Genomic DNA, 19,045 nt, shown 5'->3' with positions numbered 1-19,045 from the left:
CTGCAAGAAAGCAAATTGTTGCTTCGGTAATGAATTATGTGGAACACACTAGTAGTCTGGATAATACGTTCATGTAAGGCGAAAGCTGAACATGTTTTGTTAGCTCATACTGCTCTGCCATGTGAACTTAACGAGATTTTCATATAATGCAGAAACTTCATGTTTTAAGCTGCAATGAACTTCGAATTCAGTTCTCTTTTTGGACTGGCACGAGGGCGCTTCCTTGACAATGTCGATGATGTCCTGTGCATATACACGTTTCTTATTGCAATTGCCAGTAGTCGGATGAAAATATGGAAATAGACTTTGGCAGAATGTGGTTTGTACTGCTGCTTCGATGAGGGGCGGAAATAAAGGTTGCCTATACTGCTATGCTACCATTCTCTAACACAACGATTCACAACGATTCTCCAACTACTGCCACAATCGCCGAGCGCAACTGAAGAAGTAGAAAAAAGAACTGCTTAACGAAGTTATCTGAAATACAATCTCATTGTAGTAAAAATTGCGCACAGCTGCCAAAATACTGTTGAATTAAATGGTTCCTACGCGCTAAAACCGCGATTTCATCATGAGGCACGCCATAGTGGGGGCTCGGGATTAATTTTCACCACCAGGGGATCTTTAACGTGCCTTCAATGCACGTCACACGGGCGTTCTTGCATTTCGCCCCCCATCGAAATGCGCCCGACGCGGCCGGGATGCGATTCCCTTCCCTCGTGCTTAGCAGCGCAGCGTCATAGCCGCTAAGCCACGACGGCGGGTCAAAATGCTGCTTACGAAGTGGGCGGGCATGAATGTAATATGGTGTGCAAGGTCGCCACCTTTAAAGAATTGCAGTTCCATAGACTAGTGCAATGTTTCTGCTCTTCAGGGTACAAAAAAGGCATAAACTATGCCCTCGTTGTTCCTCGCATTATCTCTCTACACCTGTCTTGGCACGTGCCTTTTTAGTAAGTGACAAGCTCTCAACTTTGAATTCAGGCTGCCCCCACCAAACATGTCCAAACCCATCCAGGTGGATTTTGAAGAAGTTCAGCAAAAACGTAAAACGATCCAGCGAATTCTTTTTGCCCTGGACATTTCCGTTAGCATGTCGGTAAGTGTTTTCTGCTTCTTGCGCTGTTTGTTATTACTAACCTTCCGCAACATTTCCCCACATTTGAAACTCTGGCCTGGCATAAGTTGTTAAGCAATTACTGAGCATTCATTGCAAATTACTGAATACCCAGCGCATTAACCAGCTCAAATAGACAAGTGTCTTCTGCAATCTTGTTTTATAAGTACATTTATTAAACAGGCTTTGTTACAAATGTCATAAATCGCTGCACAGGGCAGTAAGCCATGATGCTATTAACGTAGCCAACAGTATTTTAGAGGTTATCGCAGAAGCATTTAGGCAGGCAAATGAGCAGTATTCAACGAGACATGAAATGGATTAAACACTCAAGGTACAGCTTTCCGACAGTGACCTACCGTATGTTCTGAGTGCAATATTCGTGGTGAGCCGTAGCCACTTGATCTTCCCTTGAAATTAAAGCCAAGAGCAGCGGCGATGCCTATAGTACTGCAGAATATTGCGCTCCAACAGAAAAGAAGAAATAATTGTTCATCACTTTCTACATGCACTCCCGCTCTGACCGAAAGCTGTGAAATAATATTAAGCTCCTGAAAGGGGAAGATAATGTTATCCACCCGAATTTAGCACGAATATTGAGCTCTTGAAGGATGACGGAAGCACGTGGCTGTGCTGTATTGCACGGCGTAGAAGAATGTATCTACGGACGGCACATACTATTCAAGAGCCAATAAACGGAAGACGTCAAAATAAGACACCTTCCTCAACAACACATATTGCTTAGTCATTCGAATGGCCTCCCAGAATCTCTCTACAGTCTGCACAATAAATAGCCTAAGTCCATGCAAGAATGATGCGGAAAGTGATGAGTCTCAAAAGCAGGGCTTAAGGAAACTCCTAAACACAGCTGCGCAACCAGCTCCTGAAGGTCAATTTTCACCTAAAAAGATTACTGTCAGCATAAATTCAAAAGCCAGCATTTCTAAATAGGCTTGACGGGATTCATGGTGCATTTTTGTGCAGCACTCACAATTCCACGAAGGGCGAAGGAGAAACACACATGCGTTGACTCTCAGCTGACATTTATATTGAAAAACATCGAGAAAGAGAGAAATCATTAGTCTTTGAACACGCCATGAACCCCGGCCGAAGCGTTGCTGTCTTATTGGCGCATACTCAAATTTGGAGCCCGTCGTCCGCTCCTATGTGACTCTGCCGCGCGTGCTAGTGCGACATTCAAATTCCTTGTCCCATAGCCGAATAGACGGTTGACCGAGAGCCCCTTTTCTTCTGATGTGAAGTGCTTCGATTATTTCACGCATGTGTGTTTCTGCTTCGTCCTTTGTCGAATTGTGAGCGCTGCACAAAAATGCGTCGTCATGAATGCTTACCAACTTGCTCGCTTTTCTATGGTAATGCAGTCAACGGGGTTCTTATGAGACGTTCATTTGAGGGATCAACAGCTGTTTGTGCGCAAGCGCGAGTAAGAGCGGGCGCAAGAGCGAAAATCTGGGGGCTTTTGCTCCTTGAATATATCTCTGCCTAGGCACTACGGAGAAGGTTTCTATGTAGGCGTTTGTCCCTAGGCATGCCGGCGTTGTGGAGCGGGGTCGTTTGTTTGCGCTCGGACGCTGGCTGCTGGCGCGGTAAATTAGGTGAAGCAGCGGGCACTGACGGCTGATTCGGCGACCGTTGCGTCGGAAAGGCTCTCTCGCACCTGCGGCGCTCGTGCTAACTCAATCGTGGTGGATCATAGCTTTCTCACGCCTTACGGCAATGTACCTTGTAAATAGCACCACAGATGTTTATGTGAGAACAGTAGCGACCGTAGTAGAGCCCAGACCGCATGTATTGAAAATCTAGAAAACAGAGTACATTAGCAATCACGGTTGAACGCAATTGAGTGAAAGGCCGCCAGTAACGATGACTGACTCAGCACCCGCGCCGCAGGCGCGAGGAAATCGGTCCGGCGTACCTTCAGAGGCGAAGTTCTGACTGATGTTGCAGAAGTCGCGGGGTGCGGTAGTGCTGAACTTAGCGTCACAAGTTACTCAATCGTGTTTTTTGACTAATCATAACAGCGTGTTACTATTTAAAATTATTGGCGGCACCTCCAGCACACCAAAGTGGCAACAGAGACACCATGCAAAGCTGGAACCTGGACTGGTCCGTGGGTTGGCACTTGCCGAGGGCTGCACGTGCAAAAGATCGGCTGTGCGCTGTCGCGGACAGCCAATTTTTTATGCAAACACCCCCTGGCACGCTTCGGCCTCCGCGACCCCAACCCACGGGCCGCCTTGCTTCCAGCTTTGATACCCACGCTACCCCTCGGGTGCCCTGAATATACTGCGCCGTCTGCTTTAGTATAAGCTCAGGTGCTGTCCTGAGGCCTCCGTTTGCCGGTTACATGTGCCCTCCTGGAGCAGTGCTTGTAACAAATCCAATCTATCGTCGCTACAAAAAAGCAACCCGCGACTTAAACAACACCAGTCAGAACCTTGCCCCTTCAGACACAGCGATCACCAAATGTGGCGTCCGTGCCTACTGTCTTACCGCGCGGGCAGCCAGCGGTGGAGCGTGAACAAACTGGACCGCAGTATAAAATGGGCTGTCCGCGGTCGCGGACTTGCGAGCCCCAACCCACGGACCAGTCCGGGTTCTAGTTTTGATGTCCTTGTTGCCGCTTTGGTGTCCTGGAGGCGCCACCAATAGTGCGAAATAATGGCACGTTGTTTGAATTAGTAAAAAACACGATTGAATAAATATAATTGCGTCAAGCCACCAACTTGCGATGCTAAGTTCAGCACTACCACGCCCCATGACTTCTGCCGGCACGCCTATAGGGACAAGCGAATAAAACACGCGCTAAGAAACTCCACCGTAGTGCCTAGGCAGAGTCGAATATAAAAGGAGCAAAAATCCCCTAATTTCCTCTTTCGAACCCGCTCTTACTCGCGCATGGGCGCAAACGTCCGTCGTCTCCGCAAATGCCACACCCCGCTGTACCTACTACAGCAATCGGAAATACGCGTCCGGGTTCCCTTGCTCCTACGTTTGCCTGCGCACATGTTACATGCAGAATGTATACGCCGTATGGATATTAAGCGGCCGCTTCTCCTTAAGACAAATGGCATCAAGGCGTCTAACACGCTGTAGTGATGTGAATCTACGTTAAAAGCCTATTACATTTTGCGTTTGTCTTGTACTCTATTCGAACATTGGGAATGGTGCATGATATTGACACGTGTACTTATCTTTATCGGGCAACCACGTTTCGCCGCTTAACAACTGTAATCGCAGAGCGAGGGACGCGCCTGCATGTATCCGACGTTTTTGGAAAGTTATCGACGCTTCTATCCGCGTGTCTGTTGTCGCCGAACCTTGTGTTATCAGATTTCATCGCGTGACACGAATGGTGTAGAACTTTGTGGAAGACACGCGGGTCCCATCAGTTAATCTGGAACATTCGACGACTGATCTATAAAAGCCGACGCGCTTGACCCGCTGATCAGATTTTCGACGATCGCCGAGCATGTTCGCCGCTATCGTTGTGCTATAAGTGTAGCCTGTCTTGTGGGCACAGGTTCGCCCAATAAAAGTTAGTTTTGTCGTTCACAGTACTGCTACTGTGTTATTCACCGTCACTACCACGTGACAATATACGTGGCCTCAGAATGGCCAATGCGCCCGTATCGGAGGCAGCCCTTGATCGGAGGCAGCCCTTGGGCCCATACTGTTTTCCTCAAGATCGCGAGGTGAAGGCCTGACCGATTATTTAAGCACATACTATAATAGTACAAAGCCTCTAAAAAGATGTGCCAGTACCGCGATGGCAATCTCAGAGACCACGTGTCAATGCATTACTCCAATCACGGTGGCTCCATTCATTTTCACAAGCGGTGCAACTTTTCAACATGCGCTAACATGAAACATGAAAGAAATTGCTCTCTCGTTAAGTTAGCAGGACCAGATGAAATTCAAGTTCAGGCAATCGATAAAATATTGCATCTAAGTAGAATAACTCTTCCTGCACCTCTTTTTGGTTACGTGACGGTGCACAGGTTCCATACACTTTTTCACTGTCGAGCGACGTCAAATGCATGTTATTCTTGCACCACTTTCACAGCCAAATTAAAAATAAAATTTTTTGTTTAGGAGATACAAGCATGCTCGTGTCGCTCTATATAATACGCAATCTTCTCTATTCTCCCTGCAATCTAAACATATGTTCCGAGTGCCACTGTTTGTTTATATGATCTCTAGAATACAGCGGCCTGGAATTGTACCAACTACCCCGTCTCCTTCTCAGGAAGAAGTCGCTGGTACGGTTCCTAGAGCCCCCAGAACGCTGCATAGCTGTTAAGTCAAAACGGGGGGTCTTCATTTTCGCGTTCGGACTGAGTTTCCCATCACACGTTGCGTAATGTTTAGTGAAATTGCCCAATCGACTGTTTAGACCGAATGAAGTTCACGCTATGTTGAAATGTGTATGTGTGTTGACTCCGAAAAAACACCGTGCTATGTCAGATGTCGCACTGTGTTAAACGAGTTGTCTATGCAGCGTCTTCTAGTGAAATATTTAAAACTAACAATGTCTCTTTAGTCGATGACTTGTCCCGCTGTCTTGTTATCTTGTGCCACGCCAGTGCCATGACCACAGCACTCCACACAAGGCGCAAAATTGTTAATCCCGCCTTGTTATTCTGGACAATGTATGCACTGTATGCCTTCCATATTGCAGAGACACAATCGACTGCAAATGGTGAAGGATGCGGTTGTTGGCTTCCTCCTGAGCTTACTCGACGACTCGATCCGGCTCGCCATCGTCAAGTTCAGCAGGGTGGCAGAGGTGCAGCACCCGATGACGGCTGTCAATAAAGCAACCGTGGGAGGCTTTCGCGTTGCTGTGCATAACATGGCAACGGCTGGCGGCACCTGCATTGGTTGCGCTCTGGAGAAGGCTCTTGAGGTACGCTATAACGTGAAAATTTTATTACCCACTCTTTAAAATAGGATCCGTATTGTCGCGTTGTCCTGGTTGTGAAGAATCAGACCTACGAAAGTCGCAAAACAAACTTTTTTTTCGCGCAATCCTGTGCGTACGAACGCAAGTTGAACCTCTGTTGCTTTCATCTGTTGCTTTCATCTATGGAACTTGATGTGCGGGTCAAACGCATCGGTAATAAATAAGTGGCTCGTATAGATCCCAGCGTATTTGCAGGTGCACTGATAATGTTTGCTGTGCTTTGCCTTGGAATTGCGTAGATAATTTTGTTGCCGCCTCTGTGCAATCCTATACTGAAGCTCGGCATGTGCTCTACCATACTAGTTTTTTGTGCTTTTGGTTTTGCATGGTTGTCGCCCTCTCCTTCCCCTTTTGTAGCAGTTATCGCCACACGCTTATCGAGAGGAAGGCTTGAAAAATAAGATGTACATTTAAAAAAAAATAAACTAGTCAGATATGATTTAATGGAGGCGCTTATGGGGCGCTGTATGAACCTCTTGAATTGCCGTCCCAGATTTGAGCAGTCAGTTATATTATGTAATAGTTGCAGTAAGAAAAAGAGTGTGTCTGCTGAAAAAATGAGTTATTCAAAACACAGGTGCATGGCGGCGTTTGTTCAAGAAACATAAGTATTATTTCAAAAGACTTGAGTGTGAGTGCTCCGATATTTAAGGATGGGCGTGCCTGTGCAGACGCTGTGTCCCTCATGTAAGAGCTTATCATCCTTGTCTAATCTCTAGCTGGTTTTATGTTCATTCACCCATTATTTTGTTTCTCATTTAAAGAAATCGTTTTTCATTCACAAAGAAAAGGTATAAATCTAAGCTTAAATCGGTATTTACAGTATACGAGCCTTTCGGCGCGCTACACGAATACGAGAACAGAATTATTGTATATAGAAATGGGCAAAAAGTTTTTACCTAATCTGGCAATATATTTTTATTTGCTGTGCCGCCAAATTATCTAGGTCCAAGACCGATACACTATTCCGGAGGGTACAACATAAATATAAGTAGAACCTCGTTCATACGTTTTGTGGAAAAACCGCGAGAAAAAAATGTACTAACCGGGTAAACGTACGATCCGAATAACAAAATAGACAGCCTCAAGTCTTGTTGACATCTACATAATGCGAAGCCTAGCGCGGATCTTACGGCACGAGACGCCGACGCGCGTCGAGCTGGTGATGCTCCAGCGGCCTGAGACGCGTTTTGTTGTTTTGTTCTGGTGCGGTAATTTAAGAGGGAGAGGGGAAACCTGGTAAATTGAAAGCGATCTGCCGCGCGTGCCTCGTCTTATCGGCTCCGCCAATTCTCGGCCGGAGCCACGGATAACTTCGCGGTACCCCACCAAATTTGTTACCGTCTGATAAAGCAAGCCACCCGGCGCACGTGGACACCGATTTCAACCAGGTGGGCCGGTTTTCGGCAAGTTTAGAGCAGTTTTTCACCTTGCCACGCGGGCGACGCCGTCCAGCCTGACGGCGACGCCGATGCCCGGCGCCATGAAGACTGCTTCCCGAGGCAACATGGCCGCCTCTACGCTAACCCAGCGTGGCTACGACCCGAGCGCGATGTCTTGGACGACACTTCCGAAGACTTACGAGCCCAATTCTGTGATTCCTTCGAACATTCGAAGCCAAGCTCTCCTCAACGCGGCCGCTCGCTGCTTCCAAGATGGTGGCGCCCGCCGCCGCCCCGGCGTCCGGCATCCCAGTCGGCAAGACGCAGCCTCCCGCCTCGCACGCTGCGAGAACCAAGGGCAAGGTCTTCACGAAGTGGAAGCCTCGCCCGCTACTAAAACCCAACCCGGATGACTACATGATCGTTGTAAAGCCACGTGAGCATATTTCCTTGCACGAAGCCTTCTCCGAGAATCGCTACGGGACCGCTTTCACGGTTTACCTTGGGCCCGAGCGGGTAGAGACCGCATCGGTTCTCCCTTCGAGAGAACAAAACTTGATTGTGATCCATACCCCGGACCTCGAGACGGCAGACCGAGTGATCGGGTATTTTTCTGTCAACATTGAACGCGGAGCGGTCCCGCTCCACGGATACCTACGGCAAGATGGCGAAAACGTTTGGCACGGTGTCATCGTGGTGTGCAACTCGGACACGACAGAGACACTTCAGCAAAAGGTGCGTTGCAGAGCAGGCACCATTGTTGAAGTGAGAAAATTTGGCACATCGAACAAAGCGCGTGTTACCTTCACCGGAAGAGACAAACCGCGTTTTGTTCACTATGACAACATGGTAGTGGCCGTCCAGCCCTACTACCGTACAATCCCGGCCTGCGGCAAGTGCGGTGCTGTCGGCCAAAGGATGGACGCATGCCCAAACCTGACACAGGACACTTGTGGCCTGTACGGGCAACAGATTCCACTCGTGGAGGGGGTGCGCGCCCCTCACGAATGCGTGCCCAAGTGTTCAGTGTGCGGTGGGGGACACGCCACGAGCTCCCGCGAGTGCACTGAAAAGTTCCGCAAGTCCAAGATAGTCGCCCAAAAGGGCGGCAAGACCAAAACGGCGGTCAAGAAAAAACACCGCCATCTTGAGCTTCCCGGTGAGTCACCGCAGCGGGACGTCACCATGGATGGATGGATGGATGTTATGAGCGTCCCCTTTGGAACGGGGCGGTGGGTTGCGCCCCCAAGCTCTTGCTACTATACTGCCTAATATTCTACCTAGGTTAAATAATGAAAAAAGAAAAAAAATACACTATGAACTACCACGCCCAAATTTTCTGATCCCCTATTGCGAACTGTGCTTTTGTACGTCTCAATCTTTTGTCGTTTCCCTACTTTTCTTCCACCAATCCTGCAGTCGCCTCTTACTAATGTCTATTGCGGACATGTTTGCTTTACCACTGCTCCCTCTGAACCCAAGGGCTTCAAGGAGGCCTGTGATGCCTAAATCGACCGCTGGGTAGACGTCTTCAAATTCTAATAAAACATGCTCCGTAGTTTCCCTAGCTTTACCACAGCAAGCACATGCTTCTTCTTCCTTCTTATATCTCGCTTTATAGGTGCGTGTTCTAAGGCATCCCGATCTCGATTCGAAAAGTAATGAGCTTCCCTTTGAGTTATCATAAATGGTTTCTTTCCTGATTTCGTTTTTTCCTCTTAAGTAGTTACACATGGCAGGTTTCTTTTCCATTGCCGCCACCCATGACATTAATTCAGCTTCTCTGACTTTCCGCTTGACGTTTGTTGTTGTGTTGTCCACCCTACAGGCCGCATACTTGCTGGTAAGCTTCCTAGTTCTTTTCCTCCACTGTGAATCAATGTTTTTCCTGTACAGATACCTGAACACTCTCCCAGCCCATTTACTTTCTTCCATATTCCTCAGCCGTTCTTCATACTCAATTTTACTGCAAGCTTCCCTCACTTCAAAACTAGTCCAGCCCATATCACCCTGCACAGCTTCATTTGTAGTCTTCCCGTGAGCGCCCAATGCGAGGCGACCCACTGACCTTTGGTTCCCGTCGAGTCCTGATTGTACCCCTGATTTATAGCAAACAACCGCATTTCCAAAAGTAAGTCCTGGAACCATTACACCTTTCTACATACCTCGGAGGACCTCGTACCTATTGTATCCCCATAGCGCTCTGTGCTTCATTATGGCTACATTTCTCTTCCCCTTTACTGTTATGGTTTTTTCCTGTGTTTCCATATATCCATTGCCTTCGTTTATCCATATACCAAGGTATTTATATTCTGTTACCCGAGGTATTTCTTGGCCGCGTATCTCCACTGTCTGTTCACTGTTTTCATTGAATACCATAACACCTGATTTTCTAACACTAAACTTCAAGCCTAAATCGTTGCCTTCCTGTCCACAGATATTAGCCAGACGTTGCAAATCACTTTGCTTGTTAGCTAGCAACACAATGTCGTCCGCATAAAATAAACCTGGGAGTTGCTGCTCTATTACTGTGCCCGCCTGTTTGTATGAGAGATTAACCCGATATTACTTCCTTCTAGCGCCCTCTCCATCCTCACCATGTACATCATAAACAACAGCGGGGATAAAGGGCACCCCTGCCTCAGTCCCTTGTTGATATGAACTTTCTCCTCGCTCCTCATCCCTTCCCATTCAACGGAAACGGTATTTTCTAGGTAAATCTCTCTCAAAAGCTGTATACAATCGTTAACTAAGCCTTCCCCTTCCAGGATATCCCAGAATATGTTGCGGTCCACGTTGTCGTAGGCTCCTGTAATGTCTAAAAAGGCCACATACAACGGTCTGCTTTCTGCTTTTGATATTTCAATACACTGAGTAAGAACAAACAAGTTGTCATCCAAACGCCTACCTATTCTGAAACCATTCTGAAGCTCTCCCAAAATGCCATTATTCTCTGTCCATGCTTGAAGCTTTTTTTGATTGCCTGCATTGCTAGCCTGTATATTACCGATGTAATGGTCAACGGTATATACGAGTGAATTCTTTCTCCCCCTTTCCTTTATAAATCAAATTCATTCTACTTTGTCGCCAGCTATCTGGTATTCGTCTATCTTTTAAAGTTCTTTCCACTGCTTTCACCAGAGCTTCCTTACTTTTTGGTCCTAGTTCATTTATCAGCCTAATGGGAATCTCGTCTATCCCTGTGGCTGTATGCTTAGGAATTTTCTCTTCCGCTTTCTTCCAGTTTAAATTTATTAGCACCAGCTGCCTTTCCCCTTGGGTCTCTTTCATGCTCTTTTTTTCAACAAGTATAACCTCGTCATTGCCTTGGAAAGATTCGGCTGTTGCTTTTCGGATGTAATTTATTGCCGCTTCTCCTTCGAGTCTGTTTTCATCTTCGTCTAGGATATGTTGTATTGTTGTTGACTTCATGCCTAATAATTTTATGTGGTTCCAAAATATTCTAGGTGCGGCCTTCTGTTTCTCACGTATTTTTGACAACCAACGTTCACGTTCACCTTTTAATTTTGCTTGCACCAGTATTTGAACCATAGACTTTTTCTCCCGGTATATTTCCCATTTGCTGGTTACTTCATCCTGTGGCGCCTTCTTTGCCTGTCTGTGCTCTCGAGATGCTTTCTGTCGTTCGGCGATCGCTTCTCGTATCTCCTTGTTCCAGCAGCTTGTCGGTTTCTTTTTTTCTTTCCAACGAACATGTTGTTTCTCTTTCCGTATTTCTGTCTTTATTACACTGATAAGCTCACCATATTCCCACTCTTTACTTGGCCATTTGCCAAGTTCTTCATCAACTGTAGTGACTATACTTGCTATTTGTTCACCGTTCAAATTTAGACTGGCCATTTTGCTCTCCTTGCTCGCTTTCCCAACTACATATCCCATTTTCAATATGATGCGTTTATGGTCACTCCCTATGCTGTTAAACCCTTCCTCATCGATGACCATTTCTCTCAACTCATCATGAGTTCCTTCTGTCATCAGACAGTAATCAATGGTCGATTGCCGGTTTCCCACTTCCCACGTGATCTGTCCTTCACACTTAGGCCCTGTATTCACGATCACGAGGTTATTTTGCTCACAAAGGTCCAGCATTGACTTCCCGTTATTGTCGGTATAGCCATCTAAATCCTGTATGTGGGCATTCATGTCTCCTAACAGGACAATTTCAGCACCACTCCCGAAACCCTTAATATCAGCGCTTATGCATTCCACTAACTCTTTATTTTTCTCTGTGCAATTTTTTCCGGTCCACAAATACGTAACGCCCAGCCAAGTTTCTTTCCCACTTATTGTACCTGATAACCAAAGATGATCTTCACATTGTGATTTTACTCTTTTCCATTTGGCTCCCTGATGGATGAGCGTTCCGACTCACCCTCCCTTTCTTTCCGACTTAGTTCTGTTTCACCCTTCCCAAACATAATTTTCAATAACTGGTGGCTCTTCTGAGTCTCTAAGGTGCGTTTCTGTAACCGCATACACCCCTATTTGTTCTCTTTGTAACTGCTCCTCAATCTCTGCCCACTTTTCCTTTCTTCTGCCGCCCTGCATGTTTATGTAACCTATTGCATGGCGAGCTCTTTTTCTTGTTTTCATCCTTTTTCTATTATCGACGGCGATGCTCTTCTGATGTTCCCCTAGGGGACCTTCTTCATTACTATCTACTCTGACCTCCTGAGCGCCCGCGGGCCCCCTAAAAAAGCAACAGCGCGACCACCAAGTCGCCAGCCCACTTCTCGTGCTAGCCTGTAATTGAAGTGGATCCCGTCTCGTTTAAAACCACCGCAACTTCTCACTTCCCTGTTTACTTCGACAACCTCGAAGCCTTTCTCTCGGCTCATTTTCCATATTGCCTCATTAGCAGCCACTACGGCTCTTTGTACGTGACTGTCACGCACAGGCACCTCCGGCACCATGCACACCACGATCTGCACCTGAGGGGATAGCTCACGCAAGTCGTCCGCCCCCTTCGCCAAGCGCTGGGCTAGTCCTGGCCCTTTCCTGTTTAGGACGTCATTTAGCCCACCTGCTACTATGACGAGGTTGCGCACGTGGGCATTTTCCGCGAGCTTTTCTTTTGCTCGCTCCATGACAGAACCCAGTGTGCGCCCTGGAAATGTCCCTACCGCCACTCTTTTGTCGCCATTAACCCTCTCCACAATTGCTTTTGAGCACCCAGCCAAGCTTGAATCACCTGCAATAATCACCCTTTCACTCTCTCCTACCTCTCCTTGCTTCCCTTTGTCATTTTCCGCGTGATTCGCGCTCGACAAGGGGCATTGTCCCCTCGGCTCCTGCTTTTTCCGCCTAGCAGCCTCAAGGTAGGTGCTGCTCTTTCCAGCTAACCCATCATCACCCTGCCTGCGTTCCGCGTATTTCTCTGACCCTCCCGCGCCTGTCGCGTCGGGGGTCTGCGTTCCATTGTCACGCACATTCTCGGTCACAATGGCGGTCCTGTTCAGCTTTTCCTGGGCTGTTTCCAGTCTCTTTTCAACTACCTTCTGTGCCTCACGCTCCGTGTTTAGCTCATTTTTGAGCTCCTGCACCTGTTTGAGAAGCTCTTCCTGGAAACTTTCCATTTTCTGCATCCTAGTATCGACATCACATTGTGTGCCGGTTGATTCGACGCCCTCTCCATTCTCACCCGTCTCCTCATCTGCCTTGAGGGTCACCCCCCGCACTGCCTGCTTTACCGGCTTTCTCGCCATGTATTTTCTCGCCACGGCTTTTTGCAAGTACTATAATACTATTCGCAACTTTCACAGGTGGTAGCGACGCCATGCGGCAGCCGTCGTAAACCTCAACGAGGGGATGCCCGCGTTTCGTACCCGCGTCGCCCGTGTTCAGTTAGTGCGGTGCGCTGGAGCCTTTGTTTTGTATTTGATTGGGGTCGCTTTTTACAGCGGTATTTCAGAGCTCTGCAGTGATCTACGCAGCCGAGACACAGGTTGCCTTTCGCAGAGACACTGTTTTGACGGGTTACGTGTTTGATGAAATGGGCAAGGCGTACAAGAACAACAAAATGGGCTGTGTGCCTCAGTGCACACGCCGTGCAGTCAAAGGCGAGGTAAGCCTTCACTCGTTTCCTTGCGACGAACGAATGCAAAAGGAGTGGGCAGTAAAATTGCGCATTGGGTAGCCTGTCACGATAACAATGTGTTAATTGCATACTCTTCGAGAGCTGGCTTCTCGCACGCCTTGCCATATCTCGTGGCGTCGTTTCGTTGGAAGTTTTGCGTCAGCAGTTTTTCAATTTTGTTTTGCCAGCTGTTTGTTATTGATGGCACAAATCTGCAATGTGTGGCACTTGCTTCCTGTTATTCTGAGTATTCGCTCTCTTTGCGACTGTGTATTATTTTGCCCAGTAGTCTCGGCACAAATTCTAACTGCTTGTGCTGCGCTCACAGCAACCATGTCCTTATACAATTTTGCTAGCTGAGCACTCAAATGGTTCATATCAGCTCTGTAAATTCTTAACTTGTCCCAGTCTCTGAATGCGACTTCATAGAATAGAAGTTCCTCAAACTTTTGTGCATGCTGATTGGTGAGGATATGCTGCACAATCAGGTACGGCTCACAGCCTGTGTTGCCTGCTTGCTTACCTGCTTTGCAAGAGCAGCGGCCCTGTAAGAAAAAAAATTTGTTGCTCCAATGCAGGACAGGCACTCTTCATGTTATGTGAATAAACGTGATGTATTGCTCTTTCTCCCGTTTCACTGTTTATCTTTTTTCCTTTCGCGCTGCCTTCGTGCAGTATTTTCTTAGCGGCTTTTCGCATCTCAGCTCAAAAAAAAACTTCAAGTAAGTACTGGAAGAACCACTGTTGAGGTGTGGGCACGCGAATCGAGGTCTACGGTTCATCAGAGAATGACCAAATCAATGTAATGCTCCTACGGCGATGAAATCAGTTTTGTGGCATCATTAAACTTTTTCCATGTGCTGTACGACTGCATAGACGATGCTTTAGCAAATGAATGCGAGCGAACACCCTTTGTTTACTAGCGCATAAAGGCAGCATAGTTTGCCAGGCAACGCAAGGCAAGGGTTCGGACACCGAAGCCGCGGCAGTACACGGGGCCCCTCTTAACGTGTAGCCGTGCTCACAGCCGCGCATCGTAGCAAAAATGCAGACTTCGTGAAGCAGCAACTCGTGGTCCCTTTACGCATAAACCAGTCTGCCTGGAAACGCACAAGTGCCGGTCGCACTTGCAGGCTGAAGAGCGCAGCCATGTGATCGCGTGTTCAAACTAAGAGTGGACGACCGAATATGTAGTACACGTACACCATGCCACACGCACCAGCAGCAAGCTATTCATTTTCACGGAGCGTTGGGGCCCGCTCACGCCTCTGCAGTAAATACAATGAGCTGTTTTAATTTCCTGAAGTGCGGCCACTGAAGGCTATTCGGCGAGGGACTCGCAAGAAAAAAAAAAAACAAAGCCAGTAAATAGCACATGTACCCATATTTATGGTTTCGTCACTCCTAAATTCGAACCATAGCTCGAGTGATTTCTGCCGCACTTGTCACGTTTGCAGGCACAATCTTTGGACGGTGTACGACGAGTCTGTGCACTCTTTCAAGCCGCAGCAAACGATGTATCCTGCGTTCAACACTTTTTCACCTTCAACCAGTCACCGAACACGCGTTTCATAACCCCCTATGTGGGTCGTAATACATCCCAGAGTCAGTGGTCTTTGAAATGAAGACATGACAATACCACGCTGCGGTCGGAAACACTACGCGATCCGATGCAGCGTGTACACTAGCCGGTGGCATCTACACGATCCCCTTAACGACCGCCATATTGAATTTCGAGTAGCGCCACCCATAGGCGGTGAAAGTTGCGAATATCAATGCAGAGCACGTGCCTTCTAGAAAAAAAACGATACGCACAGGATCCAAATCCTCAAAATGCCGCAAAGCAACTCTCACCACTGTTTCAAAAACAATCAATGCCGCGGAGACCAAAGGTATGATGCGCTCGACCACGCGGTCACGCTCTCTCTTTTCTACCATACACGCACAGAAAAACCACTAATAGCTATTTCTCTTGCCACTTCCAAGCTACTACTTAAAGACTACAAACACTCAACGTCGCACTAGGCTGCACATGTTGGAACACGTGGCACGAAAGGACGCTCTAATCATCCAGCAAAACAAATGTACACGAAGCACACCCGCGCACCCGAAATACGAGAGACAAATAAAAAAAAGGAAAGAAACGGAAAACCCCCAATTACTATTTAAATGCAAAAAATAGCAAATAAAAACAGAAGCAAGCGCACCCGAAATACGAGAGACAAATAAAAAAGAGGAAAGAAACGGAAAAACCCCCAATTAGTATTTACATGCAAAAAACAGCAAATAAAAACAGAAGCAAGCTCAAGGCATGCACAAAAACTTATGATTTCGTCGTCGCCACGGAGCCCCGAAAAGCACATCCATTCGCCACAAAATCCAAACCAACACGTCACGCGCCGGCGCAGCGCCCCTAGCGGGAGGAACGGGCCCCCTGCCAGCGCCCCCTGCCGGAGAACCCAGGAGGCAATCTACGGCGCCACAACACGGCGTGGCCGGGGCCTGGACCGACGCCGTCAAAAAAAAGGAAAACAGGTGAGCGGCGCGGGCAGGGCTGCTTCCTCCTCGCCTCCCTCTACTCTTCCTGCGGCGCGCAGCGCCGAGCAAAACATGATCGCGGCTCTCCAGGCGCAAAATGAGATGCTGCTAAAGAAAATTACAGCACTCGAAGCAAAATTGACGCAACCCCTCTCTACCCACGCAAAAGAAGTAATGGAAAGCGAGACAGAAGCGCCGCTAGAGGCACCTAGCGCGGTAGCCGCTTTCGAGGCCCAGATCAACGCCCTCGAGGCCCGTATGGACAGCCGGATTTGCGCTCACCCAAACCTCCGCGGCGATGAATGCCGCGATTGCCAAATTGACAGAGATGATTTCCTCTCTCATAACTCAACAAATCGCGCAAACCTCTCGCACAACCCGGCGAGCCGGCCCAATTAAAGACGTGTCCGGCGGGTACCCCAAAATGTTTCGACGACAACTCGATTGCGATGACGAAGACAGTTGCTCACTCTCCGGAATGGAGGATGCTCCCCTCCCCGTGAGTGCTGGCGATGGAACATCGTCTTCGCAACCCCCTACCAATCTTACCGATCATGGCGGGCACCCCCCTAAACTCGGGAAATTTCCCCGATCCAAATTGGCCATCCCCATCCTAATTACCCAGTGGAACTGTCGAGGCTTCAAGGCCCACTCTATGCGGGCCAACCTACGATTCTTCCTCACAATATTCTAGGACCTTCCTGCTGTGGTAGCCCTCCAGGAGCCAGGGAGCGGCGCCACACTTAGAAATTACACCACGTTTCAGCAGGACCCCCTCTCCTGTATCTGTGTGCATAAAAATTACACGGCCAACTTCGTTGACCTTGACCTCAGAACAGAATTCTCGTACGTGATGGTGACCCTCCTTCCCATACGAAAACAGACGTTCTCAACATTTATTGTTTTCCTAAGTTAGCCAACATCACTTTCGCAGACCTTTTTAGCCGCGCCTTAAAGGCTGCGGGCAGGGACCCCCTGGTGATCGTGGGCGATTTCAACGCCACCAGCACACTTTGGGGATACGCGCGTGAAGAGAAACGTGGACGTAAGCTGGCGGAACTTATGTCCACGCTGGGCCTTACTCTGCACACCGACGCTGCCCATCCAACTCGCGTGGGTAACTCCGTGACCCGAGACACGTGTCCGGACCTTACCCTCACCAAAAACATTCAATATGTAGACTGGGTCAACACGCAAGAAACCCTCGGTAGCGACCACTGCATACTCAACACAACTATTCGCACCCATCCATTGGCAAGACCTTTCGCACAGGCAAAATTGCCCGAATGGACCAAATTCCGACCAACATACAACAACTCGACCCCCATTCAGGAGCAAGGGTACCACATCTAGTCCCAGCAATTGGTTTCCACCCTTCGCTCTACGGAAACCCAGATTCAACTCTCAGAGGCAACCCCGGAGGTGGACAACCACCTCCTTCACCTCCGGGACGCCCGGCCCAGCCTTGCCCGCCGATGGCGCAGGCAAAAACACAATCGGAAACTCAAAATTCGCATCGCTGAGCTCATACAATGAGCGGCAGAGTACGCGGGCCAACTCGCTGACTCTAACTGGGTGGACCGATGCAACACGGCCGCGCGACAAATGTCCAGCCGGAGTACGTGGTGCCTCTTCCGCGCCTTAATCGACCCCACCCAAACTCGAGCAGAAACACAAAAACATCTCCAACGAGCCATTCACTGCTTCGATGGAAACACTTCAAAATGAGTATGCAAACTCCGAGATAAATACCTCTGTACTCAGCAGGACCCCCGAGGGCCCGCGTACACGCTGCACAACCGTACTCGCTGCACAGCCCACGTACTGGGCCCGCGTTCCAGCTACACAACCTGAAGGCGGGCCTAGCAAAAATGGAGCGAGGAAGGGCACCGGGTCGGTATAAAATTACAGTCAAATAACTTGCCAACCTTCCCGACTCTCCCTACTCCACACTCCTCGCTTACATGAACTCAATTTGGATAGGGGAAACACCCCTCCCAATTGATTGGAAGATCGCTCTGGTCACCTTCATTCCCAAAGCTGGTAAAGCCATCAACACAGACAACCTCCGCCCCAACTCCCTTATTTCTTGTGTGGGAAAATTATTGGAGACGATGGTGCGCGGCAGGCTGTCTGGGTTTCTGGAGAACAAGAATGTTTTCGCCGACACCATGTTCGGGTTCCGCCCACCCCGGTCCGCACAGGATGTCTTGCTTCAACTTGACCGAGAAACTCTCGACCCGATCGAATATCCCCTAAGTGACAAAGTAGTACTCGCTTTGGATTTGAAGGGGGCCTTTGACAATGTGACCCACGAAATTATTCTAACACATCTTTCCCAAACAGATTGCGGCCGAAGCACCTTTAACCGCATAAGGCAATTTCTCACTGACCGATAATCATACATTCGGATTCGGGACAGCGAACACGGCCCATACCAATTAGGCACGCGAGGGACCCCGCAGGGAGCGGTCCTCTCGCCCCTCCTTTTCAATCTGGCAATGATGAGACTTCCCGCTCAGCTGGCGAGGGTCGACGGCATCCAGCACGCGCTGTACCATCTGGGCTAAACACGGCTTGGTAGGAGAAATGGAGGCCAACCTACAGCAAGCGGCGGACATCGTAGGCAACTATGCCCGTCGATGCAGCCTTCAGTGCTCCCCGTCCAAATCTGAATTTGTGCACATACGCCCCTCGCCAAAGTGCACCACCAAAATCGACCTCTCCCTTAACAGTGGACCCATACCCGAACACGACGAGATCCGAGTACTGGCGCTCTTTATTCACAAACATCGAAAAGCTGACACAACATTGGCCAAATTGCGTAAGGTGGGGGACCACGTGGGCCGGATGGTCCACCGGGTTTCGAACAAGCGGGGGGGGGGGGGGGGGGGGTTACGATGCAAAGACGCCTTGCGGCAGGC

The 19,045-nt window shown here is 48.7% G+C and overlaps 1 protein-coding gene and 1 pseudogene across 1 annotated transcript in view; both read left to right on the top strand.

Moving 5' to 3' along the window:
* LOC139061195 (uncharacterized) overlaps positions 1-19,045 on the top strand; it is a 228,647-nt gene that overhangs the window by 32,625 nt on the left and 176,977 nt on the right. The window contains exons 8-9 of the mRNA XM_070540841.1: positions 985-1,099; positions 5,820-6,047. Of these exons, the coding sequence (XP_070396942.1) occupies positions 985-1,099; positions 5,820-6,047 (343 nt within the window). The remainder of the gene's footprint in view (positions 1-984; positions 1,100-5,819; positions 6,048-19,045) is intronic.
* On the top strand, positions 7,588-17,474 carry LOC135896274 (uncharacterized; annotated as a pseudogene).

This window comes from Dermacentor albipictus, chromosome 6 (genome assembly GCF_038994185.2).
Source record: "Dermacentor albipictus isolate Rhodes 1998 colony chromosome 6, USDA_Dalb.pri_finalv2, whole genome shotgun sequence".
Taxonomy (NCBI): domain Eukaryota; kingdom Metazoa; phylum Arthropoda; class Arachnida; order Ixodida; family Ixodidae; genus Dermacentor; species Dermacentor albipictus.
The sequence above is the reverse complement of the archived record's forward strand: the minus strand, read 5'-3'. Positions and strand labels throughout refer to the sequence as shown.